Genomic DNA, 20,436 nt, shown 5'->3' on the forward strand with positions numbered 1-20,436 from the left:
TGCCTATGTGTGCCATACTATTCCTGCCCACCCCTGCCTATGTGTGCCATACTATTCCTGCCCACCCCTGCCTATGTGTGCCATACTATGCCTGCCCTCCCCTGCCTATGTGTGCCACACTATTCCTGCCCTATTGCACACACAGGCAGCATACAGTGACACAATGCTGGATGTGTCAGAGGGAATGTCTGAGGTGTGAACAGGGGAACAATGGGGGTGATTACAGCCTGAGCCTGAGGTGGGAACAGGGGAACAATGGGGGTGATTACAGCCTGAGCCTGAGGTGTGAACAGGGGAACAATGGGGGTGATTACAGCCTGAGCCTGAGGTGGGAACAGGGGAACAATGGGGGTGATTACAGCCTGAGCCTGAGGTGGGAACACTGCAGGGGGGGAACAATGCAGAGATTAAAAGGTGGAACAACACAGGGGATTACATATTTAACCAATACAGGGGGATTACAGCCTGAATCTGAGGTGAGAACCATGCAGGGGGGCAGTTAATCTCAGTACTGATACCATTTAAAGGTAATACACAAGAGTAAGCCATCAAAGCAGCCAGACAGGTGGGGGGCCACACAGAGGGGGGCCCGCGGGCCGCCAGTTGGACAGCCCTGCATTAGCCTATTTATCGTCTACATCTTTGCAGCTTTCAAATGGGGGTCACTGACCCCGGCAGCCAAACCCTATTGCTCTGTGAGGCTCCAGTTTTATTGTTATTGTTACTTTTTATTCCTTATCTTTCTATTCAGCCCCTCCCCTATTCATATATCAGTGTCTAATTTAAATCAAAGCCTGGTTGCTATGGTAATTTGAACCCTAGCAACCAGATAGCTGTTGAAATTCCAAACTCGAGAGCTGCTACATAAAAAGCTAAATAGTTAGAAAAAAACTACAGGTAATAAAAAATGAAGACCAATTGCAATCTGTCAAGGAATATCAATCGCTACATCTTACTAAAAGTTAATTTAAGAGTGAACAACCCCTTTAATAGTCAGCCTTGCAACCCAGAATAAATGATTCATTTAATTATATGTCCATTTAATAAATATTGAGAATTTTGAGAGGGGAATGGTACAGCCCATAGATGTGGCCTTGATCATAGCAAAGTATCCCCAATGTACGGCCAAGAGACAGGTATGGGACCCGTTATCCAGAATGCTTTGTACCTGGGGTTTTCTGGATAAGGGATCTTTCCATGATTTGAATCTCCATACCTTGTCTACTAAAAATAATTTAAACATGAAATAAACCCAATAAGGCTGTTCTGCCCCAATAAGGGGTAATTATATCTTAGTTGGGATCAAGTACAGGTACTGTTTTATTATTACAGAGAAAAGGGAATCATTTAACCATTAAATAAACCCAATAGGGCTGTTCTGCCCCAATAAGGGGTAATTATATCTTAGTTGGGATCAAGTACAGGTACTGTTTTATTATTACAGAGAAAAGGGAATCATTTAACCATGAAATAAACCCAATAGGACTGTTCTGCCCCAATAAGGGGTAATTATATCTTAGTTGGGATCAAGTACAGGTACTGTTTTATTATTACAGAGAAAAGGGAATCATTTAACCATTAAATAAACCCAATAGGGCTGTTCTGCCCCAATAAGGGGTAATTATATCTTAGTTGGGATCAAGTACAGGTACTGTTTTATTATTACAGAGAAAAGGGAATCATTTAACCATGAAATAAACCCAATAGGGCTGTTCTGCCCCAATAAGGGGTAATTATATCTTAGTTGGGATCAAGTACAGGTACTGTTTTATTATTACAGAGAAAAGGGAATCATTTAACCATGAAATAAACCCAATAGGGCTGTTCTGCCCCAATAAGGGGTAATTATATCTTAGTTGGGATCAAGTGCAGGTACTGTTTTATTATTACAGAGAAAAGGAATCATTTAACCATTAAATAAACCCAATAGGGCTGTTCTGCCCCCAATAAGGGGTAATTATATCTTAGTTGGGATCAAGTACAGGTACTGTTTTATTATTACAGAGAAAAGGGAATCATTTAACCATTAAATAAACCCAATAGGGCTGTTCTGCCCCAATAAGGGGTAATTATATCTTAGTTGGGATCAAGTACAGGTACTGTTTTATTATTACAGAGAAAAGGGAATCATTTAACCATTAAATAAACCCAATAGGGCTGTTCTGCCCCAATAAGGGGTAATTATATCTTAGTTGGGATCAAGTACAGGTACTGTTTTATTATTACAGAGAAAAGGGAATCATTTAACCATTAAATAAACCCAATAGGGCTGTTCTGCCCCAATAAGGACTCCAGTTACCAACTTTATCATTGCTCTTCTCTATGCATTTACATTAACCCATTGCTGGGCCACTTGTTTAACTCTTACTGGGCCACAAAGGCAGAGGGGAAAGCGACTTACCGGAATCTCACCAAGATGATGGTGGCTATGATAAGAGCGGAGAAGGAGAGGGAATACCCGATGGTGTAAATAACAGACAAGGATGAGAGCTGCTCCTCGGGGGGCACCTACGGGACAAGAGACAGAAGCAGATGACATATTCTATCCCTATAACTTGGGGGGTCATATCTATAAACAGCAGTGTAACTTGGTTGCGCTGGGCCCCCCTGTAGAAAAATATTTTGAGAGAGGCCGGGGAAAGTTTTATTGGGCAATATTGCTTTAAGAATACAACCCTGATGTTGCTGGACTACAGCTCCCAGCATGCCTCACCCTTCATTATATGTTACATTATTCTGGGATTACATTTGGCTGGGAGGTGCCTGTTAAACACACAGCGGCAGTACTGGGCTGCACCCGGAACCCTGGGGTTATATATCATATCCCTATAGCAACACCCAGATGTGTAAGAGATTATATTCATCATTCTGTCGGTTCCAATAACCAGTAAGGGATCGGGCTCTGTGACCGCGGGTTCTATAACGGCCGTAACCAGAGACGCGGGAATGGGAAATTGTGTTTTATGGTCTCTGCTCCCTCGTACAGTCGCCTTCTCCATCAGTATAGAGATTAAACTCAGATATTGGCAACAAGAACTGCAATTTATTTCATATTTCTGTTCCATGCTAGATCCCCCCCATCTCTATACTGGTTCTACCCCAGTCTCCTCTATACCGGTTCTACCCTGGTCCCCTCTATACTGGTTCTACCCCAGTCTCCTCTATACCGGTTCTACCCTGGTCCCCTCTATACCGGTTCTACCCCGGTCTCCTCTATACCAGTTCTACCCTGGTCCCCTCTATACCGGTTCTACCCCGGTCTCCTCTATACCGGTTCTACCCTGGTCCCCTCTATACCGGTTCTACCCCGGCCCCCTCTATACTGGTTCTACCCTGGTCCCCTCTATACTGGTTCTACCCCAGTCTCCTCTATACTGGTTCTACCCTGGTCCCCTCTATACTGGTTCTACCCCAGTCTCCTCTATACCGGTTCTACCCTGGTCCCCTCTATACTGGTTCTACCCCAGTCTCCTCTATACCGGTTCTACCCCGGTCTCCTCTATACCGGTTCTACCCTGGTCCCCTCTATACCGGTTCTACCCCGGCCCCCTCTATACTGGTTCTACCCCGGTCTCCTCTATACCGGTTCTACCCTGGTCCCCTCTATACCGGTTCTACCCCGGCCCCCTCTATACTGGTTCTACCCTGGTCCCCTCTATACTGGTTCTACCCTGGTCCCCTCTATACCGGTTCTACCCTGGTCCCCTCTATACCGGTTCTACCCCGGTCTCCTCTATACTGGTTCTACCCTGGTCCCCTCTATACCGGTTCTACCCTGGTCCCCTCTATACCGGTTCTACCCTGGTCCCCTCTATACTGGTTCTACCCTGGTCCCCTCTATACCGGTTCTACCCTGGTCCCCTCTATACCGGTTCTACCCCGGTCTCCTCTATACTGGTTCTACCCTGGTCCCCTCTATACCGGTTCTACCCTGGTCCCCTCTATACCGGTTCTACCCTGGTCCCCTCTATACTGGTTCTACCCTGGTCCCCTCTATACTGGTTCTACCCTGGTCCCCTCTATACTGGTTCTACCCCAGTCTCCTCTATACCGGTTCTACCCTGGTCCCCTCTATACCGGTTCTACCCCGGTCTCCTCTATACCGGTTCTACCCTGGTCCCCTCTATACCGGTTCTACCCCGGTCTCCTCTATACCGGTTCTACCCTGGTCCCCTCTATACCGGTTCTACCCCGGCCCCCTCTATACTGGTTCTACCCCGGTCTCCTCTATACCGGTTCTACCCTGGTCCCCTCTATACCGGTTCTACCCCGGCCCCCTCTATACTGGTTCTACCCTGGTCCCCTCTATACCGGTTCTACCCCGGTCCCCTCTATACCGGTTCTACCCCGGTCTCCTCTATACCGGTTCTACCCCGGCCCCCTCTATACCGGTTCTACCCCGGTCTCCTCTATACCGGTTCTACCCCGGTCCCCTCTATACCGGTTCTACCCCGGTCTCCTCTATACCGGTTCTACCCCGGTCCCCTCTATACTGGTTCTACCCCGGTCCCCTCTATACCGGTTCTACCCCGGCCCCCTCTATACCGGTTCTACCCCGGTCTCCTCTATACCGGTTCTACCCCGGTCCCCTCTATACCGGTTCTACCCCGGTCCCCTCTATACCGGTTCTACCCCGGTCTCCTCTATACCGGTTCTACCCCGGTCCCCTCTATACTGGTTCTACCCCGGTCTCCTCTATACCGGTTCTACCCCGGTCCCCTCTATACTGGTTCTACCCCGGTCCCCTCTATACCGGTTCTACCCCGGTCTCCTCTATACCGGTTCTACCCTGGTCCCCTCTATACTGGTTCTACCCCGGTCCCCTCTATATTAGCTCTGTCTCCCACACACACACTGTCTCTCCCACACACACACTGTCTCTCCCAGTCTCCCATATATAACAACTCTCTCTTGGTCTCTCCACTAATTTAGTAACAAGTAAAATTTTTTTAATGAAGTCACTTAATGATTCATCAGCCACAAATCTCTAAAGATCTGACTCCCAATTACCAAACTCGCCAAGCTCAGGGACTTAATTAAATATAAATAATATAAATTAATAAATAAGCAAAGTCAGAAGTTCCCATGTAAATGAATTCCGGGAATACCAGCGGCACAAATAAACTTGTCTGCGCATCTCTCTAATAAATCCCCAAACTCTCAGGACAGTGCTTCTAGCTCCGAGGCCTCACAGGGGCTTCTGTATGTGGGATACGGGCTCCGGGCAGTCACTATATGCGGGATACGGGCCCCGGGCAGTCACCGTATGTGGGATACGGGCCCCGGGCAGTCACCGTATGCAGGATACAGGCCCTGGGCAGTCACTGAATGCGGGATACGGGCCCTGGGCAGTCACTGAATGCGGGATACGGGCCCCGGGCAGTCACCGTATGCGGGATACAGGCCCTGGGCAGTCACTGTATGTGGGATACGGGCCCCGGGCAGTCACCGTATGCGGGATACGGGCCCTGGGCAGTCACTGAATGCGGGATACGGGCCCCGGGCAGTCACTGTATGCGGGATACGGGCCCCGAGCAGTCACCGTATGCGGGATACGGGCCCCGGGCAGTCACTGAATGCGGGATACGGGCCCCGGGCAGTCACTGAATGCGGGATACGGGCCCCGAGCAGTCACCGTATGCGGGATACGGGCCCCGGGCAGTCACTGTATGCGGGATACGGGCCCCGGGCAGTCACTGAATGCGGGATACGGGCCCCGGGCAGTCACTGTATGCGGGATACGGGCCCCGAGCAGTCACCGTATGCGGGATACGGGCCCCGGGCAGTCACCGTATGCGGGATACGGGCCCCGAGCAGTCACCGTATGCGGGATACGGGCCCCGGGCAGTCACTGTATGCGGGATACGGGCCCTGGGCAGTCACTGAATGCGGGATACGGGCCCTGGGCAGTCACTGAATGCGGGATACGGGCCCCGGGCAGTCACCGTATGCGGGATACGGGCCCCGGGCAGTCACTGTATGCGGGATACGGGCCCTGGGCAGTCACTGAATGCGGGATACGGGCCCTGGGCAGTCACTGAATGCGGGATACGGGCCCCGGGCAGTCACTGTATGCGGGATACGGGCCCCGGGCAGTCACTGTATGCGGGATACGGGCCCCGGGCAGTCACTGTATGCGGGATACGGGCCCCGAGCAGACATTGCTAGGCTTCCATTGGCTGTAAATGATGAGCTGAAGTAATGGATCTGAGGCAGAACGTGACAATGACATGCTGACCGGTTGCTGCCCGTGACAGCCAGTTATTTTCCTGCTTAGGATAAGAGACAGATAAAAATATAGAGGACAATTTGTTCATTATGAATGACTTTGCAGAAGGGTTTGGAAATCAGCGCAGTCCGGACTGTGAATTCCCGACTCTCTATTCCCGACTATTCCCGACTCTCTATTCCCGACTCTCTATTCCCAACTCTCTATTCCCAACTCTCTATTCCCAACTCTCTATTCCCAACTCTCTATTCCCAACTCTCTATTCCCAACTCTCTATTCCCAACACTGGTCTCAGGGAAGAGATAAGTCACCTGAGCGCTTCCATATATTCTCATTTACTGCCCTACTGGGCCTGTTCCTCAGCGCTCTCGTCCCTCTCGCCCCTCTCTCTCCGCTCTCCATCAAACCAAGAGAAGATACATAAGGAGCACTTAGGGGTTTACTGGCCCTGACAAATCACTCCTTCCTGCTGCTCTGCTGTTATACAGAAAGGCAGATTTATTGTGGAAATAAACTCTCCGCTTGTCTTGATAAAACTGTGTTACCTTTGCCTTTAGAATCGGCACCGAAGGGTAAACGTTAGCGGGGACTTCCCTGGCATGTAGGGGAAACAGAGGAATAAGGTACCAACGGCAGTAGGGCAAAATAGCCATCATGGTGAGGGAAGGAGTGGACAGTAGGGCAAGATGGAGACAGTAGGGCAAGATGGGGACAGTAGGGTAAGATGGAGACAGTAGGGCAAGATGGGGACAGTAGGGCAAGATGGAGACAGTAGGGCAAGATGGAGACAGTAGGGCAAGATGGGGACAGTAGGGCAAGATGGAGACAGTAGGGCAAGATGGAGACAGAAGGGCAAGATGGAGACAGAAGGGAAAGATGGAGACAGTAGGGCAAGATGGGGACAGTAGGGCAAGAGGGGGACAGTAGGGTAAGAGGGAGACAGTAGGACAAGATGAAGACAGTAGGGCAAGATGGAGACAGTAGGACAAGATGGAGACAGTAGGACAAGATGAAGACAGTAGGACAAGATGGAGACAGTAGGACAAGATGGAGACAGTAGGACAAGATGGAGACAGTAGGACAAGATGAAGACAGTAGGACAAGATGGAGACAGTAGGACAAGATGGAGACAGTAGGACAAGATGGAGACAGTAGGGCAAGATGGAGACAGTAGGGCAAGATGGAGACAGTAGGGCAAGATGGAGACAGTAGGATAAGATGGAGACAGTAGGGCAAGATGGAGACAGTAGGGCAAGATGGAGACAGTAGGGCAAGATGGGGACAGTAGGGCAAGATGGAGACAGTAGGGCAAGATGGAGACAGTAGGGCAAGATGGGGACAGTAGGGCAAGATGGAGACAGTAGGGCAAGATGGGGACAGTAGGGCAAGATGGGGACAGTAGGGCAAGATGGAGACAGTAGGGCAAGATGGGGACAGTAGGGCAAGATGGAGACAGTAGGGCAAGATGGAGACAGTAGGGCAAGATGGAGACAGTAGGGCAAGATGGAGACAGTAGGGCGAGATGGAGACAGTAGGGCGAGATGGAGACAGTAGGGCGAGATGGAGACAGTAGGGCGAGATGGAGACAGTAGGGCGAGATGGAGACAGTAGGGCGAGATGGAGACAGTAGGGCAAGATGGAGACAGTAGGGCAAGATGGAGACAGTAGGACAAGATGGAGACAGTAGGACAAGATGGAGACAGTAGGGCAAGATGGAGACAGTAGGGCAAGATGGAGACAGTAGGACAAGATGGAGACAGTAGGACAAGATGGAGACAGTAGGACAAGATGGAGACAGTAGGATAAGATGGAGACAGTAGGGCAAGATGGAGACAGTAGGGCAAGATGGAGACAGTAGGACAAGATGAAGACAGTAGGACAAGATGGAGACAGTAGGGCAAGATGGAGACAGTAGGGCAAGATGGAGACAGTAGGGCAAGATGGAGACAGTAGGGCAAGATGGAGACAGTAGGACAAGATGGAGACAGTAGGGCAAGATGGAGACAGTAGGACAAGATGGAGACAGTAGGATAAGATGGAGACAGTAGGGCAAGATGGAGACAGTAGGGCAAGATGGAGACAGTAGGGCAAGATGAAGACAGTAGGACAAGATGGAGACAGTAGGACAAGATGGAGACAGTAGGACAAGATGGAGACAGTAGGACAAGATGGAGACAGTAGGATAAGATGGAGACAGTAGGGCAAGATGGAGACAGTAGGGCAAGATGGAGACAGTAGGACAAGATGAAGACAGTAGGACAAGATGGAGACAGTAGGGCAAGATGGAGACAGTAGGGCAAGATGGAGACAGTAGGGCAAGATGGAGACAGTGGGGCAAGATGGAGACAGTAGGGCAAGATGGAGACAGTAGGGCAAGATGGAGACAGTAGGGCAAGATGGAGACAGTAGGGCAAGATGGAGACAGTAGGGCAATGATTCCAAACTGGAATCATTTTATTGACATACAGCTCCAGGTACCCACCAACAGCTAAAGGCTTTAAAGGGATTCTGGGAATTGTAGTTTAAGAGCAGCTAAAGGGCTGTGAGTTGGACAGTCCTGCTGTATAGAAACCACGGGGCCCAAAGTACAGACAGCTCCGAGCAGATCTGCAGCAATGAGATATTTATTATACAGACATGGAGGGACGGAGATGGTTAATTCAGGGACTGGTAGAAAACTGACCATAGGGGGCGCTGTATGAGGTATAAATGAGACACGGGAATAAGGAACTCTGTGCCCCTTCTCTCTGCTTTTATTGCAATTGAATGAAAAAAGAATAAAACCAAAACACGGTGTCAGAATGAAAAATGTCATTGTGGCGGTTTAATCAGCGCTGATTCAGGGGCGCCCCGGGGCAATACATCATCCCAACAAATAGTTCCCAGCGCTCTTATCGGATCTGACGCACAAACACAAAATCAGTTCATAGACTTGTTACTGTGTCTGCGCTGAGGGAAAGGGCCGCCATTACTCTCTCACTGTGGCCCTTCCTATTAGGGGCAATTATAGGGGCAGTTAACGTCTGACTATTCCCACTGGGTGGGGCAACTTCCCAGAGATATACCCGTCCTTCCAGGTTGGAATTATAACCCCTAAAACTCATATTTTACCCTGACTCCCATACACAGTAATATATTTACTATACAGTGGAGGAAATAATGATTTGACCCCTCACTGATTTTGTAAGTTTGTCCAATGACAAAGAAATGAAAAGTCTCAGAACAGTATCATTTCAATGGTAGGTTTAACAGTGGCAGATAGCACATCAAAAGGAAAATGGAAAAAAGAACTTGAAATAAAAGATAGCAACTGATTTGCATTTCATTGAGTGAAATAAGTTTTTGAACCCTCTAACAAAAAAAGACTTAATACTTAGTGGAAAAGCCCTTGTTTGCAAGCACAGAGGTCAAACGTTTCTTGTAATTGATGAGCAAGTTTGCGCCCATTTTAGGAGGAATGTTGGTCCCACTCCTCTTTGCAGATCATCTCTAAATCCCTAAGGTTTCTGTCTCTGTGCAACTCTGAGCTTGAGCTCCCTCCATAGGTTTTCTATTGGATTAAGGTCCGGAGACTGACTAGGCCACTCCATGACCTTAATGTGCTTCTTCTTGAGCCACTCCTTTGTTGCCTTTGCTGTATGTTTTGGGTCATTGTCGTGCTGGAACACCCATCCACCACCCATTTTCAGTTTCCTGGCAGAGGGAAGGAGGTTGTCGTTCAGGATTTCACGATACATGGCTCCGTCCATTTTCCCGTTAATGCGAATAAGTTGTCCTGTGCCCTTAGCAGAAAAACACCCCCAAAGCAAAATGTTTCCACCCCCATGCTTGACGGTGGGGACGGTGTTTTGGGGGTCATAGGCAGCATTTTTCTTCCTCCAAACACAGCGAGTTGAGTTAATGCCAAAGAGCTCTATTTTGGTCTCATCAGACCACAGCACCTTCTCCCAGTCACTCACAGAATCATTCAGGTGTTCATTGGCAAACTTCAGGCCTGCACATGTGCCTTCTTGAGCAGGGGGACCTTGCGAGCCCTGCAGGATTTTAATCCATTGCGGTGTAATGTGTTTCCAATGGTTTTCTTGGTGACTGTGGTCCCTGCTAATTTGAGGTCAGTAACTAACTCCTCCCGTGTAGTTCTAGGATGCTTTTTCACCTTTCTCAGAATCATTGACACCCCACGAGGTGAGATCTTGCGTGGAGCCCCAGAGCGAGGTCGATTGATGGTCATTTTGTGCTCCTTCCATTTTCCAACAATCGCACCAACAGTTGTCACCTTCTCTCCCAGCTTCTTGCTAATGGTTTTGTAGCCCATTCCAGCCTTGTGCAGGTCTACAATTTTGTCTCTGACATCCTTGGGCAGCTCTTTGGTCTTTCCCATGTTGGAGAGTTTGGAGTCTGCTTGATTGATTGATTCTGTGGACAGGTGTCTTTTATACAGGTGACTAGTTAAGACAGGTGTCCTTAATGAGGTTGACTAATTGAGTAGAAGTGTCTAACCACTCTGTGGGAGCCAGAACTCTTAATGGTTGGTAGGGGTTCAAAAACTTATTTCACTCAATGAAATGCAAATCAGTTGCTATCTTTTATTTCAAGTTCTTTTTTCCATTTTCCTTTTGATGTGCTATCTGCCACTGTTAAACCTACCATTGAAATGATACTGTTCTGAGACTTTTCATTTCTTTGTCATTGCACAAACTTACAAAATCAGTGAGGGGTCAAATCATTATTTCCTCCACTGTATATGAATAAATAATGTGAATGAAGGGCTAAACTTGATGGAACCTGAGGCTTATAGGGGTTGGTCCCCTTTGGGTTAATTTGGAAATTCAGCAGCTCTCTGGTTGCTAGGGTCCAATTTACCTTTGTAACCAGGGAGTAGTTTGAATAAGGGACTTGTATATGAATAGGGGAGGGGCTGAATAGAAAGATAAGGAATAAAAAGTAACAATAACAATAAAACTGGAGCCTCACAGAGCAATAGGGTTTGGCTGCCGGGGTCAGTGACCCCCATTTGAAAGCTGGAAAGAAGCAGAAGAGGAAGGCAAATAATTCTATAAAAGATAAATAATAAAGACCAATTGAAAGGTTGCTTAGAATTTGCCATTCTATAACGTATAAAAAGTTAACTCAGTACCGTGTTGGCCTACTGAACCTTTAACAGGACAATGTGGCTACTCGGGCGCCCGGATTCCATGAAATAAATGAGAAGTGGGTGCGGGTATGATGGGTGCAGGTATGATGGGTGCGGGTATTATTGGTGCGGGTATGATGGGTGCGGGTATTATGGGTGCAGGTATGATGGGCGCATGGGTGCGGGTAAGATGGGTGCATGGGTGCGGGTATGATGGGTGCATGGGTGCGGGTATGATGGGTGTGTTTATGATGGGTGTGGGTATGATGAGTGCGGGTATGATAGTTGTGGGTATTATGTGTGTGGGTGGTGCATGGGTGTGGGTATAATGGGTGCAGGTATGATGGGTGTATGGGTGCAGGTATAATGGGTGCGTGGGTGCGGGTATGATGGGTGCGGGTATTATCGGTGCGGATATGATGGGTGCGGGTATTATGGGTGCAGGTATGATGGGCGCATGGGTGCGGGTATGATGGGTGCGGGTATTATGGGTGCAGGTATGATGGGCGCATGGGTGCGGGTATGATGGGTGTGTTTATGATGGGTGTGGGTATGATGGGTGCAGGTATGATGGGCGCATGGGTGTGGGTATGATGGGCGCATGGGTGCGGGTATGATTGGTGCATGGGTGCGGGTATGATGGGTGTGTTTATGATGGGTGTGGGTATTATGGGTGCAGGTATGATGGGCGCATGGGTGTGGGTATGATGGGCGCATGGGTGCGGGTATGATGGGTGCATGGGTGCGGGTATGATGGGTGTGTTTATGATGGGTGCGGGTATGATAGTTGTGGGTATTATGCATGCGGGTGGTGCATGGGTGCGGGTATAATGGGTGCGGGTATGATGGGTGCATGGGTGTAGGTATTATGGGTGCATGGGTGTGGGTATAATGGGTGCATGGGTGCAGGTATGATGGGTGCATGGGTGCAGCATTACCTTCAGGGATCTGTCCTCGCATTCTGACAGGTTTCTCCAGGGGGCGCTAGAATTCTCCTTTAACAGCCAATTGCCTTCAGGGGTGCAGTAGCGGAAAACCCTCCCATGGGTCACTGTCAGAAGAAGAAGAAGCAGATGAAGGTGTCACTCAAGCAACGTCCCGGCCCAGAATCCCTACAGCACTGCCGACTGGGTGCCACATAAACAGACACAATGGGCCTGATTCACTAAAGGGCGATAAAACGTGCGCTATTCTTATTGTGCGCTAAAATTTTTACCGCCGCTTAATTTTGGCGATTTTTCGCACGATTCACTATAAGCATACTCGCGCTTTTTTACGCGCGATATTGCAAGCGTTATTTAACTCGCGAAAGACTATTTCAATGCGGTATTTGCCTGTACATGCGCTAAATTACGCGAATAATCGCCGAATATGAATGGTAGCATAGAAATAGTGTATAAAAATTGTCGAAGCATATAAATGGTGTATATAAATATTAGCCACATATAAATGGTAGCATATAAATAGTAGCATATAAATAGTAGCATATAAATAGTAGCATATAAATAGTAGCATATAAATGGTAGCATATAAATAGTAGCATATAAATGGTAGCATATAAATAGTAGCATATAAATGGTAGCATATAAATAGTAGCATATAAATAGTAGCATATAAATAGTAGCATATAAATAGTAGCCACTAGTGATGAGTGAATCTGTTCTGGTTTCTTTAGTGAAAAATTAGCAAATCTTTTGAAAGATCCACGAAACGGCAAAAATGTTGTGCGGGCAAAAAATTGTTGCTGTGACTATTATTTTTTGACACTTGTATCAATTTTTGGATGTGCGGTGAATTTTTGCGTGGCAAATTTTTTCATGCGTTTTGCCATTGGCGGATTGTTTTGCGAAACGCATGAAAAAATCCGCCGCGAAAAAATTCAACGCATGTCCAAAAATTCGCTGCGAATCCATGCCTGGCGAAACATTTCATCACTTGTAGCCAAATAGAAATAGTCGCGCAAATGAATGCACGCCATGTTAGCCATACACGCCAATACTTGCGGAAAATTACTGTATTAAAAATGCCCATTTCGCTGCAAACTGGCGGCTGCGTCACTCTGGGGGAAACACAGACTGAATAAATAACACTGTAAGTCCATATTTTATTGCAAAAACTCATTTACTGCACTTTTGTATAATTTTTCGCCTGCCTGTAGTAGGTGTTAATTTTCGTATAGCCGAATGCGATATTTAGCGCGCAAAACTTATAGTGAATCATGCGATCGTATTCTTTTCAGCGCGGAAATTAACGCAAAACGGTAAAACTAGTGCGAGAAATACCCCATGCGAAAATGGCGATTTTTCGCACGCGATAATACTATGGTGAATCGCGCGCAAGTTATTTTGCGTTTTTTAACGCGAAAAAGCGTGCGATAATTTTTATCGCCCTTTAGTGAATCAGACACAATATCCATTAAAATGAGGACTCGTCACCTCGCTGGCCATTGGCTGACATCTAAATGTACTCAGCCAATGAGAGAGAGGCTTTGCAGGCACCGGAATCACCATTTATTGGACCCAGAGCCCAGTACTGGCATCCATCTCAACTACACCTTTGGTTTCCCCACATGGGCCCCCAGTCTGAGGGCAAATAAAAGGCAAAATAGGAGAAGGGCACTTAGGGGTAGGAACAACAGAATGAACTTCCCATTGCCTCTATAAATCAATGGTGAACCTGGGTAAATTCCTATTTACCCTCTGTCTCAGCCTGCGTATGGCCATACCGGCACAGTGCAGTTGCTAATGGCAACAGTTTTAAAGGGGTTGTTCACTTTAAAATTAACTTTTAGTATGATGTACAAAGTAATATTTGTAGCTTTTTATTTATTTCATTTTCAGTTTGGCAGCTCTCCAGTTTGGAGTTTCAGCAGCTATCTGGTTGCTAGGGTCTAAATTCCCCTAGCAACCAAGCAGTAGTATAAGGAGATGAATAAGAGAGGCCCTACAGACACGCCCCACAGACACCGTCCCCACAGACACACCCTACAGACATGCCCTACAGACACACCCCTACAGACACGCCCCACAGACACACCCCTACAGACACGCCCCACAGACACACCCCTACAGACATGCCCTACAGACACACCCCTACAGACACACCCCTACAGACACGCCCCACAGACACCGTCCCCACAGACATGCCCTACAGACACACCCCTACAGACACGCCCCACAGACACACCCCTACAGACATGCCCTACAGACACGCCCCACAGACACAGCCCTACAGACACACCCCTACAGACACGCCCCACAGACACCGTCCCCACAGACACGCCCTACAGACACACCCCTACAGACACGCCCCACAGACACACCCCTACAGACATGCCCTACAGACACGCCCCACAGACACACCCCTACAGACACGCCCCTACAGACACGCCCCACAGACACCGTCCCCACAGACACGCCCTACAGACACACCCCTACAGACACACCCTACAGACACACCCCTACAGACACGCCCCACAGACACACCGCTACAAACACACCGCTACAGACACACCCTACAGACACACCCCTACAGACACGCCCCACAGACACACCGCTACAGACACACCGCTACAGACACACCGCTACAGACATGCCCCACAGACACACCCTACAGACACGCCCCACAGACAACCCTACAGACACGCCCCACAGACACACCGCTACAGACACACCGCTACAGACACACCGCTACAGACACACCGCTACAGACATGCCCCACAGACACACCCCTACAGACACGCCCCACAGACACCGTCCCCACAGACATGCCCTACAGACACACCCCTACAGACACGCCCCACAGACGCACCGCTACAGACACGCCCTACAGACACACCCCTACAGACACGCCCCACAGACACACCGCTACAGACACGCCCCACAGGCACACCCTACAGACACGCCCCACAGACACACCCTGCAGACACGCCCCACAGACATGCCCTACAGACACACCCCTACAGACACGCCCCACAGACACCGTCCCCACAGACACACCCTACAGACACGCCCCACAGACAACCGTCCCCACAGACATGCCCTACAGACACACCCCTACAGACACGCCCCACAGACACCGTCCCCACAGACACGCCCCACAGACATGCCCTACAGACACACCCCTACAGACACGCCTACAGACACCGTCCCCACAGACACACCCCTACAGACACGCCCCACAGACACCGTCCCCACAGACACACCGCTACAGACACGCCCCACAGACACACCGCTACAGACACGCCCCACAGACACACCGCTACAGACACGCCCCACAGACACACCGCTACAGACATGCCCCACAGACACCGCCCCACAGACATGCCCTACAGACACACCCCTACAGACACGCCCCACAGACACAACCGCTACAGACACGCCCCACAGACACCGCCCCACAGACATGCCCTACAGACACGCCCCTACAGACACACCGCTACAGACACGCCCCACAAGACACCGCCCCACAGACATGCCCTACAGACACGCCCCACAGACACACCCCTACAGACACACCGCTACAGACACACCGCTACAGACACGCCCCACAGACACACCGCTACAGACATGCCCCACAGACACCGCCCCACAGACACACCCCTACAGACACGCCCCACAGACACCGCTACAGACACGCCCCACAGACACCGCCCCACAGACATGCCTACAGACACGCCCCTACAGACACACCGCTACAGACACGCCCCACAGACACCGCCCCACAGACATGCCCTACAGACACGCCCCACAGACACACCCCTACAGACACACCGGCTACAGACACGCCCCACAGACACACCCTACAGACACTGCCACCACAGACATGCCCTACAGACACGCCCCACAGACACACCCCTACAGACACACCGCTACAGACACGCCCCACAGACACACCCCTACAGACACGCCCCACAGACACTGCCACCACAGACATGCCCTACAGACACGCCCCACAGACACACCGCTACAGACACGCCCCACAGACACACCGCTACAGACACGCCCCACAGACGCACCCACAGACAGAGAATACAGGTATAAGTGAGCCTGGACACGGAATGGACTGAGCGGAACATACAGTAAATATGAGTGGGGCCGGGCCGGGGCTGATTCCAGGAAAGCGCAGGGATGGGGCAGTTGGGATGACGTCTCTGTAATTAATGTTAATTGCCCGATGCAAACGGACTGGGAAGATTGATGCTCAGGCCTGGAAAGTGCTATGTGTCCCTTCCCTTCTTCATTATCTGCTCACTAATTAGCTTTGCTCACAGATCAATGGTTTGCGGCTCTGCTGTCACTCAGGAGATTAACCCCCTGCAGCCCCCTCTGGGTCAACTGGGAGAGCCGCCCCCGGGGGTGAGTTTTACCCAATGGCAACTCGGTGTAGGAGCTGATATTGCAACATAGATATTTATTGTAAAAATTAAGTGCAATAAAGTGGGTTCTGTTGCTGCGTAAGAGCCATGGCGCCCACCCTTCTGCGTGAATGTGAGAGTTACAGTTCAGCTCAAAGACCCTCCCCCCACTATTCCTGCCGGGAGTCGCATACAGCAGTGCACTATCCGTGTCAGCCACCGACTCTATCTATAGCCCCCCTGTACTGCACAGAAAGAAAGAGAGAGAGAGAGAAAGAGAAAGAAAGATAGAGATAGTGAGAGAGAAAAAAAGAAAGAAAAAGAAGGAAAGAGAGATAGAGAAAGTGAGACAGAAAAAGAAAGAGAAAGAAAGAAAATAGAGATAGAGAAAGTGAGAGAAAAAAAAGAAAGAAAGAGAAAGAAGGAAAGAGATAGAGAAAGTGAGACACACAGAGAGAAAGAAAGAGAGATAGATAGAGAAAGTGAGAGAGAAAAAAAAGAAAGAAAGAGAAAGAAGGAAAGAGAGATAGAGAAAGTGAGAGAGAAAAAAAAGAAAGAAAGAGAAAGAAGGAAAGAGAGATAGAGAAAGTGAGAGAGAAAAAAAAGAAAGAAAGAAAGAGAAAGAAGGAAAGAGAGATAGAGAAAGTGAGAGACAGAAAGAGAAAGAAAGAGAGATAGAGAAAGTAAGACACACAGAGAGAAAGAAAGAGAGATAGATAGAGAAAGTGAGAGAGAAAAAAAAAAGAAAGAAGGAAAGAGAGATCGAGAAAGTGAGAGAGAAAAAAAAGAAAGAGAAAGAAGGAAAGAGAGATAGAGAAAGTGAGAGACAGAATAAGAGAGAGAGTGAGATACAATTCCCCATGTATTTTCCCACAATGCAGCAGTTGTTACACAGTTCCAGTCTCGCCTGTATTTGCCCTTTGCCGCCCTGTCAGTTATAAAGCTGCCGCCCTGGGCCCGGGCCCTGGGGTACCTGTATATAATTACCCCCCTGGGCCCCTGTAACTGTGAGTGTTGGTGCGAGAGCGGCGAGACGGGCGAGTCACAGGGAGACAGAGCCGACACTCACATTAAAGGGGAAATTTCCTGTTAAATTAAAAATAAAATTCAGCTGGAAATGTAAACAAGGAAAGTCTGATACAAATGTGCAGTTTTGCTCTTTTTCTATTCTTTGTAGTTTATAAATGATTGGGGGGGCGCCATTAGTAGTTGGTACGGCCATTAATATGTAATAAATCAGATGGAGACCCCCCCTGAGGGTTATAAAGAAGGGAAAGCGGCTCGGAGACAGCAGGATGTTGGGTGGAACCCACTGGGCGCGTTTTGCTGGGGGGAACCAACCCACGCAGATGGGCCAGGGCAGAACCATTTGTCAGGGGGGCACGGCTGGGTTCCAGTCCCGCGGGGAGAAGGCGGCACTGAGTGGGATAATGGCAGTTACACCCCCCAGTGCTGCCCCCGCAGCCCCCACAGCCCAGATTATGTACAGAGACATGTGGGCTGCTACTCTGGCCTAGTTACTCAATGGTTCCTGTGGGTTTATGGCTGGGTCAGGGACTGGGGGGTGCAGGGGCCCCTGAAACCCCCAAGGGGCTCCCACTGAGGCCTCCACACCCCCTGCAGGGGCAGAGGGAGACTGGCAGCCTGGGGGACCGCCCAGCAGGGATGGAGGCTAGCCCAGTGGGGCCCACCAGAGCCGGAGCCCAACGGGTTTTTACTCGGTGCCCTGATGGCCCAGTCTGACCCTAGGCTGGGCCAAGTGGAAAATCAATTAAGATTAAAGGAGAACTTAAGCCTAACTAAAGATGTAAGGCAGACATTTTGTACATTAGGTTTTGGGCTTCTGCACCAGCCCCGGGCCCCCCTCCAGTCCTTTAGCAGGGAAGGTCTGTGCCCCCAAATATGCCCCCAGTAGGGAAACCAATAAAGTAGTCTTTGGACTTTGGTTTCCTACACAGGCATGGGATCCCTTACTCAAAAACCATTTATCCAGAAAGATCCGATTTATGGGAAGGCCGACTCCCATAGACTCCATTTTAATAAAATAATTCACATTTTTTTAAATGATTTTCAGCACCTTGTACTTGAATCCATATTGGCGGTCGGACTTCCTGCTCTCGGAAATATCCTTCAGGGCACGGGCACGAGTCTGCTCAGTTTGCTCCTCTCTCCCCCTCCCTTCTCCTCCTCCCCTCTCTCCCCCTCCCTTCTCCTCCTCCCCTCTCGCCCCCTCATTTCTCCTCCTCCCCTCTCGCCCCCTCATTTCTCCTCCTCCCCTGTCTCCCCCTGCCTTCTCCTCCTCCCCTCTCTCCCCCTCCTTTCTCCTCCTCCCCTCTCTCCCCCTCCTTTCTCCTCCTCCCCTCCCTCCCCCTCCATTCTCCTCCTCCCCTCTCTCCCCCTCCCATCTCTGCTGTATAATCTGAGCTACCAGCAGCCAGAGCTGCAGCAGGAAGCTACTAAGACCGAGTTAAAATGGCAGCTGCTATCTTGCTGCCCTACTAAATATCGATACTTTTTAACGTAAGTCTTGGAGTGCAGAGACCTTGTTTCTTTTTAAACCTTTAAATAACCGTGACCCCTTTCCTTTCATTATACCGTGAGCAAAGGAGGCCACGCCCTACGCGTTTCGCTGGAGGAAGATGGATGGATCTATTTCTCGGCACATTGCCGAGCAGTGTTCCAGATGATGAAGGCTTCCTTTATTGCCAGCACAATTGCATTATGGGTAGCAGGTGGCGAGGGACAATGAGTCCTAACGCGTGTCGCTAATCTATCTTTAGCCCCACTTTAAGGCCAACACTCCCAATCTGTCCTCACTGCAATAACAATGGCCGCCCAGCTGTTTCCATGGCAACTGCCAGATCCACGCAGGTTTCTGATGCAAGACCCCAATTAACTTTTGTAATGGGGGGGGCGATGTTGTGATTGGCCACCCCCACGGCAGGTTGGCGTAACGACATATGGCACCGGCAGCGCCTGATGGTTCTGGTTTGGTTCTACTGGGACCCTCTATAGATCCATTGGCTCCATCAGTGCAGGGCCCTATAACCAGGGGTTCTTACCCCGTGGGCCCCAGTGCTGTTTATAGGGGGTCTCTGTGATTCCCCTAAATACGGGGAAATGCGTTGTACGAGGGATCCAACAGAGCCAATGAGCAGCGAGGAGCCACGGATTCACTGGATTCCCTGCCACGTTACTCGTTTCACCACTGGCGAATTGTTTTGTGGGACTCAGGGGAGGGTCAGACTGGGCCAATGGGATACTGGGAAAAAACCTGTTGGGCCCTGACCCAATCCCTACCAGAAACCCCCCCACTGACCTTCCTACCACATGAGATGTTCGCTCGAGGGGAGGGGTGGAGGTGCGCATGGGGGGCCCTGGGATGGCAGCCTCGGTGGGCCCCACACACCCCCCAGTGTTAGGGGTGCCTAGAGAGGGGGAGGGAACCAGCAGGAAGGATGTTTCACTAGGGTTGGGACAGTGGGAGGGGTTAGCTAAGCCTCACTGGGGACGGGGACTGGGGATTGGGACGGGGGACTGGGATTGGGGACTGGGCAATGGGGCTGGGGATGGGGGACTGGGGACTGGGACGGGGGACTGGAACAGGGGACTGGGGTGGGGGCTGGGACGGGGGACTGGGCACTGGGATGGGGGACTGGGCACTGGGGATTGGGATGGGGGACTGTGCACTGGGATGGGGGACTGTGCACTGGGATG

At 49.9% G+C, this 20,436-nt stretch overlaps 1 protein-coding gene across 1 annotated transcript in view; it reads right to left on the reverse strand.

Annotated features, from left to right (window-relative positions):
* The window catches only part of glp1r (glucagon like peptide 1 receptor), a 99,679-nt gene that overhangs the window by 37,168 nt on the left and 42,075 nt on the right, over nt 1-20,436 (reverse strand). The window contains exons 4-5 of the mRNA XM_031902204.1: nt 12,302-12,414; nt 2,402-2,508 (exon numbers count right to left, since the gene is read on the reverse strand). Of these exons, the coding sequence (XP_031758064.1) occupies nt 2,402-2,508; nt 12,302-12,414 (220 nt within the window). The remainder of the gene's footprint in view (nt 1-2,401; nt 2,509-12,301; nt 12,415-20,436) is intronic.

The sequence above is a fragment of the Xenopus tropicalis genome, chromosome 5, assembly GCF_000004195.4.
Source record: "Xenopus tropicalis strain Nigerian chromosome 5, UCB_Xtro_10.0, whole genome shotgun sequence".
Lineage (NCBI taxonomy): Eukaryota > Metazoa > Chordata > Amphibia > Anura > Pipidae > Xenopus > Xenopus tropicalis.